The sequence below is a fragment of the Malurus melanocephalus genome, unplaced genomic scaffold (assembly GCF_030028575.1).
Source record: "Malurus melanocephalus ecotype Western Australia unplaced genomic scaffold, MMel_1.1 scaffold_37, whole genome shotgun sequence".
NCBI lineage: Eukaryota > Metazoa > Chordata > Aves > Passeriformes > Maluridae > Malurus > Malurus melanocephalus.
The window spans coordinates 32626-45109 of record NW_026623269.1 but is presented as its reverse complement, the minus strand read 5'-3'; the positions used below and the strand labels follow the sequence as shown (position 1 = coordinate 45109).

At 38.3% G+C, this 12484-nt stretch overlaps 1 protein-coding gene across 1 annotated transcript in view; it reads left to right on the top strand.

Moving 5' to 3' along the window:
- The first annotated feature begins 24 nt into the window (after positions 1-24).
- Positions 25-12484, top strand: part of ASPM (assembly factor for spindle microtubules) — a 25427-nt gene continuing 12967 nt past the window's right edge. The window contains exons 1-17 of the mRNA XM_057364230.1: positions 25-366; positions 1687-1830; positions 2201-3554; positions 4796-4897; positions 5618-5764; positions 6377-6622; positions 6755-6822; positions 7359-7500; positions 7579-7709; positions 7970-8145; positions 8246-8391; positions 8470-8555; positions 9248-9463; positions 10327-10537; positions 10624-10769; positions 10872-11000; positions 12010-12204. Of these exons, the coding sequence (XP_057220213.1) occupies positions 64-366; positions 1687-1830; positions 2201-3554; positions 4796-4897; positions 5618-5764; positions 6377-6622; positions 6755-6822; positions 7359-7500; positions 7579-7709; positions 7970-8145; positions 8246-8391; positions 8470-8555; positions 9248-9463; positions 10327-10537; positions 10624-10769; positions 10872-11000; positions 12010-12204 (3942 nt within the window). The 5' untranslated portion in view covers positions 25-63. The remainder of the gene's footprint in view (positions 367-1686; positions 1831-2200; positions 3555-4795; positions 4898-5617; positions 5765-6376; positions 6623-6754; positions 6823-7358; positions 7501-7578; positions 7710-7969; positions 8146-8245; positions 8392-8469; positions 8556-9247; positions 9464-10326; positions 10538-10623; positions 10770-10871; positions 11001-12009; positions 12205-12484) is intronic.

The window sequence follows — 12484 nt, the reverse complement described above, 5'->3', positions numbered from 1 at the left end:
CGCTCGCGCGGCGGTTGGCGCAGCGCTGCCCGTGCGGAGCCGCTGCCCCGCGCYCGCCCGGCCATGGCCGCGGGCTCCGTCCCCCCAGCGCTGCGGAGGGACTACAGCCCCGCCAACAACCGCGGCCGGCGGCGCTGGGCCGTGCGGGGCGGCGACGAGGACGCGGACGAGGGCCCCGCCGTGCTGGTCCTGAGCTACTTCTCCCGTCCGCCCTTCCTCAGTTTCGGCCGCCTGCGTGTGGGCGCCTCCCGCACCCGTGTGCTGGGCATCGACAACCCCAACGACGACGACGCCGATGTGGTCATCGACCGCTTCCCGGACGCTGCCAGGGGCTTCAGCATTGAGCATCGCCGCTTCTTTGTGCAGGTACGGGGACGACCCCTGGGGGCGGGGGATATACGAGAGGACGGGCGGGAGCGCTGGCGGCCACAGGGCCGGGGGCGAGGGAGGAGCGGCCCCGGCTGMGGCGTAGCCCTGCCCGTGAGCAGCCACCCTTCACCGGGGTCTGAGGCACCGCTGTGGGCGGTGCGTGTCGGTGCTGGGGTCGGCTCTCGGGCTCGCCCTGAAGGGTGGCTGCAGCTGGGAGTGGCTCGGGCCAGGAGCTGTCAAGGCTGCCAATGCCCTACATCCTGGCTCAACAGAGAGGTATTTGCAGTGAGGATGACAAAAAAAAAAAAAAAAAAAAAAAAAAAAAAAAAAAAAAAAAAAAAAAAAAAAAAAAAAAAAAAAAAAAAAAAAAAAAAAAAAAGAAATGTTCTTTGGGAATATTGTTTTAAAGACATCTGTCAAAGAGTTTAAAGCGATCTGTCAAAGAGTTTCAGGGCATACGCTTAGGAAAAACATTGAGGGAAGAGGATGCCAGTTCACTGTTTTGCAGTTAATTAGTGACACAATAGAGGGCAAAGCATGCTTATTATAGGAATAAATATTTGCGATTCTTAAGGAAGTATAAACCGTGGCTAGTCCAATCAATACCAGTTTTTAAAAGAACAATTTAGATCAACATAGATCTACTATTATCCAGACTGTCCAGAGTCTTTGTGACAGAGGATGAAACACTCCAGAGAGCTCTTGCAACAATGGTCTTATATAACCATATAAGAGTCTGGAGTCTCATTACRAAGTATTTGAATAACATGTTTCTGTAGGAATCAATGAATAGCAAGCTTCATTACTTCCTTGATCATTTACAGTGTCTTCCTTTTTTTTCTTTGTCAACTCATCTTGTTGTGTGATTTAACTAAAATAAATTGGCACTTGTGTTTAGAGTCAGCTAAAGTCCTAAAAATCAATCTCTGATTATTAGTCCCACCATAATGCTCTCAAAATTACTCTAGAGGACTTACTTGGTTAATATGTGCTAAAAAATGTATAATTTCTTGTACTTGTCTTTACTCTAAACTTCTCCTTTCTACTGTGTGGTATATTTATGTGTATTCTTTCTTCTTTTCCACTGTAGTTTGATTAAGGGAATATGCCCTTTATTAAGACAACATTTTTGATAGGGGTTGCTTAAATTTATGTGTCAGAGTGGCAAAACTGACATTTAAACAATTTTTACCATTTCATGTTGTCATTGTATATGTTACTTCTATATGCTGCTCCTCGTTTGATCATTACTTGATATTTAATGCTACATGAGTGTACCTAAATGTTAGATATTAAGAATTTCTTTTCCTCCAATAGTCAGGACAAAGAATCTTTGTTTCTGTCACATGGACACCATTAGAAGAAGGAAAAATCAGAGAACTGGTGACTTTTATTGTTAATGATGTTGTAAAACATCAAGCTGTGCTCCTTGGTGCCGCTGAGCAGCCCCCAAAGAAAAAGGTGAGTGTGTTTTTATTGTGTCTTAATTCTGTTATTTTGGCATTGCTAATGTAAATACTGTTTTTATTAGAAAATTCAATGAACGGGGACTATAAAGTGATAAATAATCCTGTGGAAGTGCCTATTGTCCCCAATTTTTTTTAGCTGGGATGGAAAGTAGGTACTGATGCACTACAGCTTAAAGAATAAAACAAAAAAATGACCAAATAAATGGTTTTAAAGTCTGCAAATAATGTATTGTGAATTTTTGATKAGGTATTCTTTTTATAGTCTTTAAACTTTGAATCAATATACTAATAGATGTTCATTTTTGCGTGTAGAAGAATTTAGAAAGCCAGCACACTAACATTTATTTACTGTTCTTTTTCAGAAGAGTCTTTGGGATACGTTAAAAAAGAAAAACTCTTCAGGAACATCTGTGCTAAAAGTTAAGAAGAGTACTTCAGAAATTAAAAATGTTAATAAAACATTTCAAGTTTCTCAGAAGGTGGATAGAGTTAGAAGTCCACTCCTGTCGTGTGAGAATCAGAACACAGTGCAGGATAATGTATCCCAAGGCAGTGACCCTCTTGCTGGCACAGAAAATCAGCTGCCTCCATCTCCCATTGCCCCAGTGTCAGAGGAACATGGCAATACTGTTCACACACCACTTGCCCTGAGGAGGTCTACTACATTTGGGGATATTGCTGCCTCTGGAAATGAGAAGCTGTTGCCTGAAATAGATAGCTCTAACATCAATAAATGTGTTAGTGAGCACAATCAATTGCAATCTGAAAGTGGCTCCAGATTTGCTGAATTAACACAACTGCCAATTTCAAATGATGGAGAAGTTCTTAATTTTACACTCTCACCTGTTTCCACTCCAGAACACTCGGCATCTGCGCCTGTTTTAAGTACCAGGAGAATTTTAAGTCCAGATGCTTTTGTAAATGACAATTATCAAGTGRATATAGATATAATAGAACAACAGCCTTTTCCAATTCTCTCACCTGATCAATTTGTGAAGGACAATTTGTCAGATAAACCATCAAAGACTCCTAAACCTGAGGCAACATTAATATCRTCCACCACTGAGACTTACATTGTTAAGAGATTTCTACCCTCAAAATGGAAAAAAGATGGAGGTGTAGAGACAGAAACACATGTTCACATAGAACACAACTTAAATGAGGTCTTTGAGTTGCATAATGTAAAATCACAGGCACTTCATTATGATAAACCCAAGGAAGATSACTGCAGTCTTCCTTCTGCAGAGGAACTTCAGACTGATGATCCTCCTCGAAAAGAGCAAACAAAAAAGCGTCCAATTCTTTCTGCCACTGTCATAAAAAGTAAGCCTGCTGCTACTGAAGGAACAAGAATGGAAACCCGCCAACCAAAATCTAAAAAATGCCTTAACAAAGCAATAATAGGATGTGCTAATGTGGTGCCTGTACATCCAGAAGCAGAAACATCTAAACACCTGCCAGTTACAGGTCCCATTTCATCTGAAAATAAGTGTCACAATGACAAAGTAAATTTATCTCCTACTGGATCAACTTCTTCGTGTCGGAAGAGGAAAAGTGGGACGTATATAGAAAATAGCAGAGCTCCAGTGCATGTGGAAGAAGTGGAAAGAAAAAGAGCTCTTACCTCTAGCATGGACAGCCAAGCACATACGACCAGACGACCATCAACCTTCAAACACACGAATGGAGAGAGAGTAGGGCAGAGGAAGAAAGCTGGTGAGCAGTGTTTCCTACAATTACTATTTTCTTAATGATTCCTTTGATTAGGAAATGTATATAGCAAACTGTCTGGCAAGAGTCMGCAATATTTCATATCTCTGAAATGTGGACCGTTGGAATTTGTTGAGTGTCTGCATTTCAAAAAATTGAAAACTAAGTTAGAGTTTTGGTTATTGGCTTCAAATATACTTTATTCCAGTGTAAATTTGTTAATGACAGTAATAGGAGAAATACCTAAAAGCTCTTGAGCAGAGCCTTAGTTATGTAATTCAAATTTTCTGGAACCTTAGTACATAAGATTTGTCTCCTTTACATTTACCATTGCGAATATTTGACTCCATTGCTACTGTACCATATWTTCAAATGTGGAGTTATGATGGCTGGAAAAGATCTCTTGGACCATGAAGTCCAGCCATTAACTCGTCACCACCATGTTCACCATTAAACCATAACCCCAGCTTGCCACATCCATGCATCTTTCCAAGACTCTCAGGGATGGTGATTCCACCACTTTCCTGGACAGCCTTTGATAATGCCCAACCACCCTTTCAATGAAGAAGTTTCCAAGTCTTTTTTACTCTGCGTTTTACTGTCTGTTATTAGCTTGTCATCTGCGACTGTAGTCCTTCTGCAGCATAATATTTTTTTATCCTTTGTTTGKTGTCAATGTGAAAAAATGATTGTGCTGAAAGACTTTGTTTTACCATGTTGCGAAAGCCTGGATCTGCATTTTTCTTGTTTTATTTAAGTCCTATAGCTATGTGTTGTATAATACTTATTTAGTGCCTTGATGCATAAACTAACACAAGTCAGGTGGCTCTGAAATGAGTATCTTTGTAGTAAGACAACTGTGAGAAGGGGTGAATAGAGCCCTAAAATTCGTCTCTTACCCCAAATGTTTATAGAATATGCACTTTCACATGTTCTAATGAAAGTTTATACAAACTAGCTTGGTGTTTCTACCCATATAATGAAATTCAAACACTGAATAACACTTGTTTGTGTTAGTGTTATGGAAGAACTGTGACATACAAAAGCAGTTATTTACTGTTGAACATATTTTCCTTCTAATTGTAGCCAAAGTGGTTTGTGTAACTTACCATCAAAAGGAGGTTATTGTATTTTGAATGGTTCATGGGGAATTACTCTAGCTCTGTGCTTTAGAACTGATATGAACTTAAATACATTAACTTTCGCTGACATATTTGCTGTTAATATTTGTGTCTTAATACTGGTAGGTTCTACACTTCAGAAAGCATCTAAAACTACCAAAAGAATTAGTAAACCTGTCGCTGGATTGGCCCAATCTCATCTGACATTTGTGAAACCACTGAAAACAGGTAGGCAGACTCCTGCTGTTTAGTAAAACACTCAACAGAATGTCACAATTGTACTGCTATGTCAGATAACACTTAACAGGTTAGAGTTGAGATGAAGTAGAAGATAGTACCTAAAATGAATCAATGCCTGGTAGAGCATTATATGTAACCTTTTGTAATCTGTTTGGACTACTCATAAGAAAATTGGTTGTGACACATGATAAGCTGAAGGGAAATACTGCTTCCGGCTTGGCCTGTAAGTGCAAAAGCTACATTATATTTATGCTCCCAACTTACTGATGGTTATCAGTTAAATGCCTCTTCCATATCTGGTAACATTTTAAGGCAACAACAGAATACCTCAGAAGAGAAAATTTCTTCCCAACAAGTTAGAAATTTTGCAGAGTTAAGAATACGAAATGATCTGATCTGAAAAATGCATCTATAAAATGGTTTCTCAGGGATGTAACCTAGTTCAGTTTGGATTTGCCCCATTGGAAATGGCCTGGGTTCTAGATATCTTGCCTTAGTTCTAGTGCTGTAATGACTTAGTCCATGTTTTGTGGTTCAAATTTGTTTAGTAGTGGCTGATCTGCAAGTCACCAAAGATTCTAATAATCTGCTATTTTCTACTGTGATGATAAAAGGAGTGTCAAACATTTCACAATGAAATATACATTGGTTACCAAACATTTCAAGAACTGCAAAGACTTAAGTTTTTTGTTTTATTTTTTTATAAAGCCATTCCTAGGCACCCAATGCCTTTTGCTGCTAAAAACATGTTTTATGATGAACGTTGGAAAGAGAAGCAGCAACGAGGTTTCACCTGGTGGTTAAATTTTGTACTTACCCCGGATGACTTCAGTGTGAAAACAAATACCTCACAAGGTAAGAGTAYGAGAATTTTCGTTTTCTCTTTTTGTGTTCCTAAGCATTATATAATGTACTTTATTAACAATAATGAGTAGTAGTACTCACTTAACACTAAACCTTTTCAGAGTCRTGTTGTCATGTTTTTCCCATCTGATAAGTGTGGATGGCTCACTTGCTCATCATGGCAGGCACAGCACTCCACACCCCTCCAAGGGGAGTGTGCTCTGCAACAAGAATGCACTGAAATACATGGCTGTGGCACTCCTCAGCGAGTGTTGAGTGGGGAATCCCCACCTGCTGGAAAACATAGCTGACACTTTACTAAAAGGATGTAACCTCTATCTTTAGCTTCAACTGAAAAAACTGAAGATGGAGCTATTAATCTTAAAACGGAATTCCTAGCACTGCTCACTTAYGAAATAAGTGTTGTTATATTTATACTTGACTAGTATTCTTGTACTTGACAGTATATGTTTAGTGCAACAGCTGACAAGCTTCCTGAGGGATAAATCATTAGTCAGAATGAAAATAACAAAATGTCACCTTAAAGAGGGAAAAAATAAAGGAGGTGTGCAAGGCTACCTTTATTTGAGATGTAATTGCGTGGTTTTATGTGTGTTTAAACAGTAAATGCAGCTGCCCTGATCTTGGGGGAAGAGAACCATCACAAAAGGAGCCTTCCTAAGGCACCCACAAAAGATGAGGCGTCTCTGAAAGCTTACACAGCTCGCCGTAAGCTGAACAAGCTGCGGCGCGAGGCCTGTCGCCTGTTCACCTCCRACACCATGGTCAGAGCCATCCAGAGACTCGAGCTGGAGATTGAAAGCCGGCGCCTRCTGGTCCGCAGGGACAGACACCTCTGGAAAGACATCGGTAAGGGGACTGAAACCTGGTGTATTCTCCTCTTGGGAGTAGGAAAAGGATTATTCACACACYGAGTCTGTTTAATCTAGAATTGGTTAATAGAAATTTTGGCATTAATATGAAACGTTTGCTGTCTTGCAGGAGAAAGGCAGAAAGTCCTTAACTGGCTTTTATCTTACAACCCTTTATGGCTGCGTATAGGTCTGGAGGTAAGTGAACTGTGTATATTGTATAAGTTTAAAGGACATCTAGCAAATTTTTTAGTAGCAGTTGTTTTAGGTTTCTTTGTATTTTCTGTCATACTAATTCAGGTAGATTCAATTCAGTTATAGCATGATGCATATATCTTTTAAATTGTTACGATGCACTTGCTTTAAAAAAGTGCTTACTTTATTAAGGAAAATATTTAATCAGGCAAAATGGACATTAATTTCCTGACCAATAGCACAAAAGYATTTCTCTATCAGTTTCATTTTACTAAACTGCAAAAGAATGTGGTTGTCTTAAAAAAGTTCTTSATTGATATCTCAGGTGTAGATGATCATACATCTACATGAGACTAGACCTTCTGAAATYTCCTTTGGCTTTACCTCTCAGTGACTCACCGGAAAACTGATTAATTTGTATAGACCAATTGCCATTTACTATTTTAGAATTTAAATAATGTATATTGTTCAAAAAAAAACAAATAATATTTAAGGTAACTTTTAACACTTCTGCTTTTTGTCCCCTTTTCTCATACTAGACTATTTATGGAGAACTGATAGCTTTGGAGAGTAATAGTGATGTTATGGGTTTAGCAATCTTTATCCTTAATCGCTTGCTTTGGAGCCCYGATATTGCAGCTGAATACAGACATCCCACCGTGCCCCACCTTTACCGGGAAGGTAACAACTACTTCCAAAACTAACTTGTTTGTAGCACTGAATTTTTAAACTATCACTTCATGAGTTCTATCATTTCAGGTCATGAAGAAGCTTTGTCAAAGTTCACACTGAAAAAATTGCTGCTGTTGGTTTGCTTTCTGGATTGTGCCAAACGGTCCAGAATGATTGACCATGACCCGTGCCTCTTTTGTAAGGATGCAGAGTTCAAGGTGAGAGCTGGGACTTGATATCTCCCTCCAGTGATGTCCTAAGACACAGTGTAGAATTTTTTCATTGCTTTTAATCTGATAAAAGTTAAAGCTGTGTGAACTGGATAAAATAATTTTTAAAAAAATATTTAATTTTAAGAATTAGGCAAGGAAATATGAAATGCAATGGAGGGGACAAAGGATGAAAATTGTATTCTGCATGACAAATAACAAATATTGTAGTGTTAAGATTTTCCTCTTTTTTTTTTTTTTAACTTTAGGCTAGCAAAGACCTTTTGCTTGCATTTTCCCGGGACTTCCTGAGTGGTGAAGGTGATCTTTCCCGCCATCTGGGTTTCTTAGGACTACCTGTCAGTCATATTCAAACTCCACTTGATGAATTTGATTTTGCTGTAACAAACCTGGCWGTGGACTTACAATGTGGCATTCGTCTTGTGTGCGTTGATACCGAATTCTATTGAAATATTCATTTTCTTATATATAATACTTAATGTGAGCTTCTCAGAGGCATTAAAYCATGCAATTACCTTTGTTAGGAGAACAGTGGAGCTTCTGACCAAAAACTGGAGTCTTTCAAAACAACTGAGAGTTCCTGCAATAAGTCGGCTACAGAAGATGCATAATGTTGACATYGTTCTTAATGTGCTTAAAGAGCGAGGAGTGCTCTTGAAAGATGAAAATGGTAAGGCCTAGAAATCAGGGTTCTTCTAAGTGCATCAGATAATTAGTGCACACTTCAATTCCTTGTTTTATTTGATAGGTGCTTCAATTGATTCCAAGGATATTGTRGACAGACACAGAGAACGAACATTAGCACTGCTGTGGAAAATTGTCTTTGCTTTCCAGGTATTATTCAATTACTTGTTTCTTTGTTGCTAGTTACGAAGGAGTAATAATGAAAACACCACCCTTGCAGGAGTATTTGTTTGTGAAAGCCTCTGCTAATCAAATTTTAGACTGAAATTATATGCTTTGTACATTCAAAGTTCCATGTAAACTTCACTAAACTTCTAATTATTCCCTATATACGCTACAGCTTGGATAGTGTTTTACCTAAGCTTTTTCCTATATATTTGTTCAGTGGGTAGTGGCTTTATGCAAGCCCTGTGGATGTGCCGCTTGTTCTCCAAATCTACTTCTTCCATCACAGTACCAGCTTAAGCCCTCTTGAAATCCCTAAAAAAGAGGAGGATTGACACATGGGCTCAGTAGAAATGGAGGCAAGACTGAAATTGCTGTTTCCTCTGRGGATGCATTGAAATTACACTGGCTGTTTTGGGGAATTTCCCTGTTTCTCYCAGCTATTAACTAATGCAGGAACTRTTTTACACAGAACAGTGGTAGGTGYAGATTTAGGGGGTTTTATCTGCCATCTATGCTGGCAAGTCCAGCTTATCCACTGCTGATTCAGTGTGGCACTAAGAAGTGAGCATAGTTTTTCTTTATAATGCCATGTCTAAAGCCTCTGCATCCAATGGCTGCAATGCAAGGCATGTCAGACTGTTGACATGTTAATTTTTTGGTTTTCTTCCTAACAGGTGGATGTTTTTCTGAATGTGGAACAGTTAAAAGAAGAAATTGAGTTTTTGAAGAACATACACAAGAGAAAAGCACAATTGAGTGCCATGAAGACTTTTCCAAGTTGTTTCAGAGTACAGGAAGACARTAGTAACTTCTCAACTCAGAGTTACGGTGAAAATGTGAAACTGCTGATGGCATGGGTTAATGCTGTTTGTGGATTTTACAATATCAAGGTAAAATATTTTGTGTACATTTCAACAAATACACCCTGTGCTGTCATAATTCTTTACAGAGCAGAGTTCTTTGAACCATCAAATATGTAGTAGAAGTCATTGGTAATTATTAGYAAATATCCTTCTGAACTATGTTTAATCTCATTTGAAATAACTATCATTCTGTGAGTTTAGCTACAGCTATCATTTGAAAAAAAATCTGAGCAAAAAGATTTCCCCTTCCAGTTAGTCTTGTCCATAAAAACGCTTTTCAAAATAGAGCATTTTTTGCTGGAATGTGTGTTGTTTGTGGACTTTTAATGAGTGTTCATTGTAAAAGTATTTATGCRTAGAATTTTCTGTGTTTATAAGAACAATGAGAATTAAACTAATGTTTGGGATAATGTCAATTCATGTCCTCAGAGGTGTTTGTTTAGAAGGGACATGTTTGCTCATTCCGAGAAGGGAAGGCCTGGTCAGAGACCTGACTGGTCAGAATATAGTCACAGCTGCTAGTTTTTCTGAAGAGTAAAACAGAGCACTTTAGGACTGATGCAAGTTCAGAACTTTTTTCTGCATTGAAAACCAGATATAAAGGTGTCTACAGAAGTTTATTTGGGATCCTTCCATAGAATGATTTGTTTCTCTTGGGTTTCTTAAATGCTTCCCTTGTAGACTCACWGTGTAATGACACACACCTCTTTGGTTTTTGGATTCTCACAGCAATATGTCACTGTACAGTAATTGACTAGCTATGTAATTTTTTTTGCTAAAAATAATTTGCATTTGATTACGTTTAAAAGTACAAGAGAAGAAATTCTATATCCAGTTCATACCAATTAACTGGTAACAAAAATTCAAGGAATTTGTATTTTATTTAACAGGTGGAAAACTTCACAGTGTGTTTCTCAGATGGCAGAGTATTATGTCATTTGATTCATCAYTATCACCCCTGTTATGTGCCTTTGGAAGCTGTGTGCCAACGAACAACTCAAACTGTAGAATGCTCAAGAACTGTCACAGTGGGGCTAAACTCTTCCTCCTCATCTGAGTCTGACACTTCYCTAAATGGTGTGGAAGAAATGACTGACCACAGTGAGTTATTTGATGCACAGATGTTCATGTTAAATCTAAATCTTTGATGCAAAATTTGATTTGACTAATGTTTTGTCTTTACAAAGCTGTAACTCCCTCAGTCCTATACAAGGAACTCTTGGATAATGAAAAGCAAAACTTCCAGCTGATCAATGCTGCAGTTTCTGACCTAGGCGGGATACCAGCAATGATTCATCACACAGACATGTCAAATACAATTCCTGATGAGAAGGTAAAGTGCCTTTAGGGTTGATGGAAACATGTTCTGTCCTCCTGTGAACATGTTCTGCTCTCTTGTCCATCCCTTAACCTGCTGTGTTCTATGTTTCTGTAGGTTGTTATCACCTACCTGTCATTTCTGTGTTCACGGCTTCTGGATCTTCGCCAAGAGACTCGAGCTGCACGATTAATTCAGGCTGCTTGGAGGAACTACAGGCTGAAAAGGGAACTGAAACTCTCACAGGTACTCTTTGCAATATTCATAGCTTCTACTTTGAGAAAAATGAAGAATATAAATTCACTGGAGTTTACAGATTTATTGGAATAAAATTGGTACTTTAATGAGTGCCATTTTTATATTCTTCATTTTTCTCAAAGTAGAAGCTATGAATATTGCAAAGAGTACTGAAACTCTCACAGGTACTCTTTGCAATATTCATAGCTTCTACTTTGAGAAAAATGAAGAATATAAATTCACTGGAGTTTACAGATTTATTGGAATAAAATTGGTACTTTAATGAGTGCCATTTCTGTTGTCAAAATATGTAGCCTTGGTGGTCTAATCTACTAAAATCCGCTTTTCTTTAAGATTGTTCTGAAGTAATTACAGGTATTAAAAAGCTACTGTTCTTTTTTCGTGTGTTCTGTTTAGAGTAAGTCACCTCTTAAGCTCTTTTTCCAATATTCTAAATATAAAATATTTGCACTGTTTCCTTAAAACAAAAAGGAGTAGTTCATCCCTGTCAATGTCTACAAGATGAGAGGAGTAATTAAACTTCTGCATGGATTTAATATTTTTGTTAAGGAGCTAAGCTTCACCAGTCTTCTGAATTGAATTTCATGAATTCTGATATTCTGTATCTTGATTTTCTGGCAGTTAGACCAGATCTTCTGAGAGTTTTAAAACTATGGAACCCTTGAGGTTGATAAATGCCACCACTGTGAACACTGGAACAGTGTTCAAGTGAAATATTCAAAGAATCTGTAGTGTAGAAGGGGAAAGAGGTTCTATTTAGGCTTTTTCATCTCTTGATGCTTTACTTCATAAAATCTACACAACCTTAATGATGACAAAACATTCCCTTTACAAGTGTTTTAAAATAACTAATAGTAAACATTGCAAGCATTATTTTTGTTAATCTTACAATGTGCCCATATGCACTGCATTTTTATTGCTCTACATAGTTATTCAAATCAAGAATTTGAGTGAAAATTCCATAGCTAACYGTTCAATGGAAATTTACTCTTTGTAGGAAAGAGACAGAGCTGCTCGGATAATTCAAAAATCTGTAATTAATTTCTTGGCGCACCGTCGCATCCTGAGGAAAGAGAATGCAGCCATTTTCATCCAGAAGCATTGGAGAGGATTCTTGGCCAGGAGGAYTCTCTTCAATCTGAAGAAGGCAAAACTGAAGGAAGCCAGAAATAAATCTGCCAYAGTCATTCAGGTAATAGAATCTAAAATGAGATTACACAGCAAGGAAACTCTCTGAAACCTCTAAGAAATAGCCTGAGGAGCATTTATGCTGCTTGCAGCAATTAAWGCTTTCATTAAATGTAATTTTTTTAAATTATTTTTTCCCCTCTGCTTTTGAGAGGTTTAGTAATTTTTTCTCTCCAGGGAAAGATGGCAATGTACTATTAAATTAACTATTATTCTTGGTGAATATTTTGGAACATCATAAACATTAAAATACTGGGCTGTAAACGGTCAGTGTAAGGACTGAT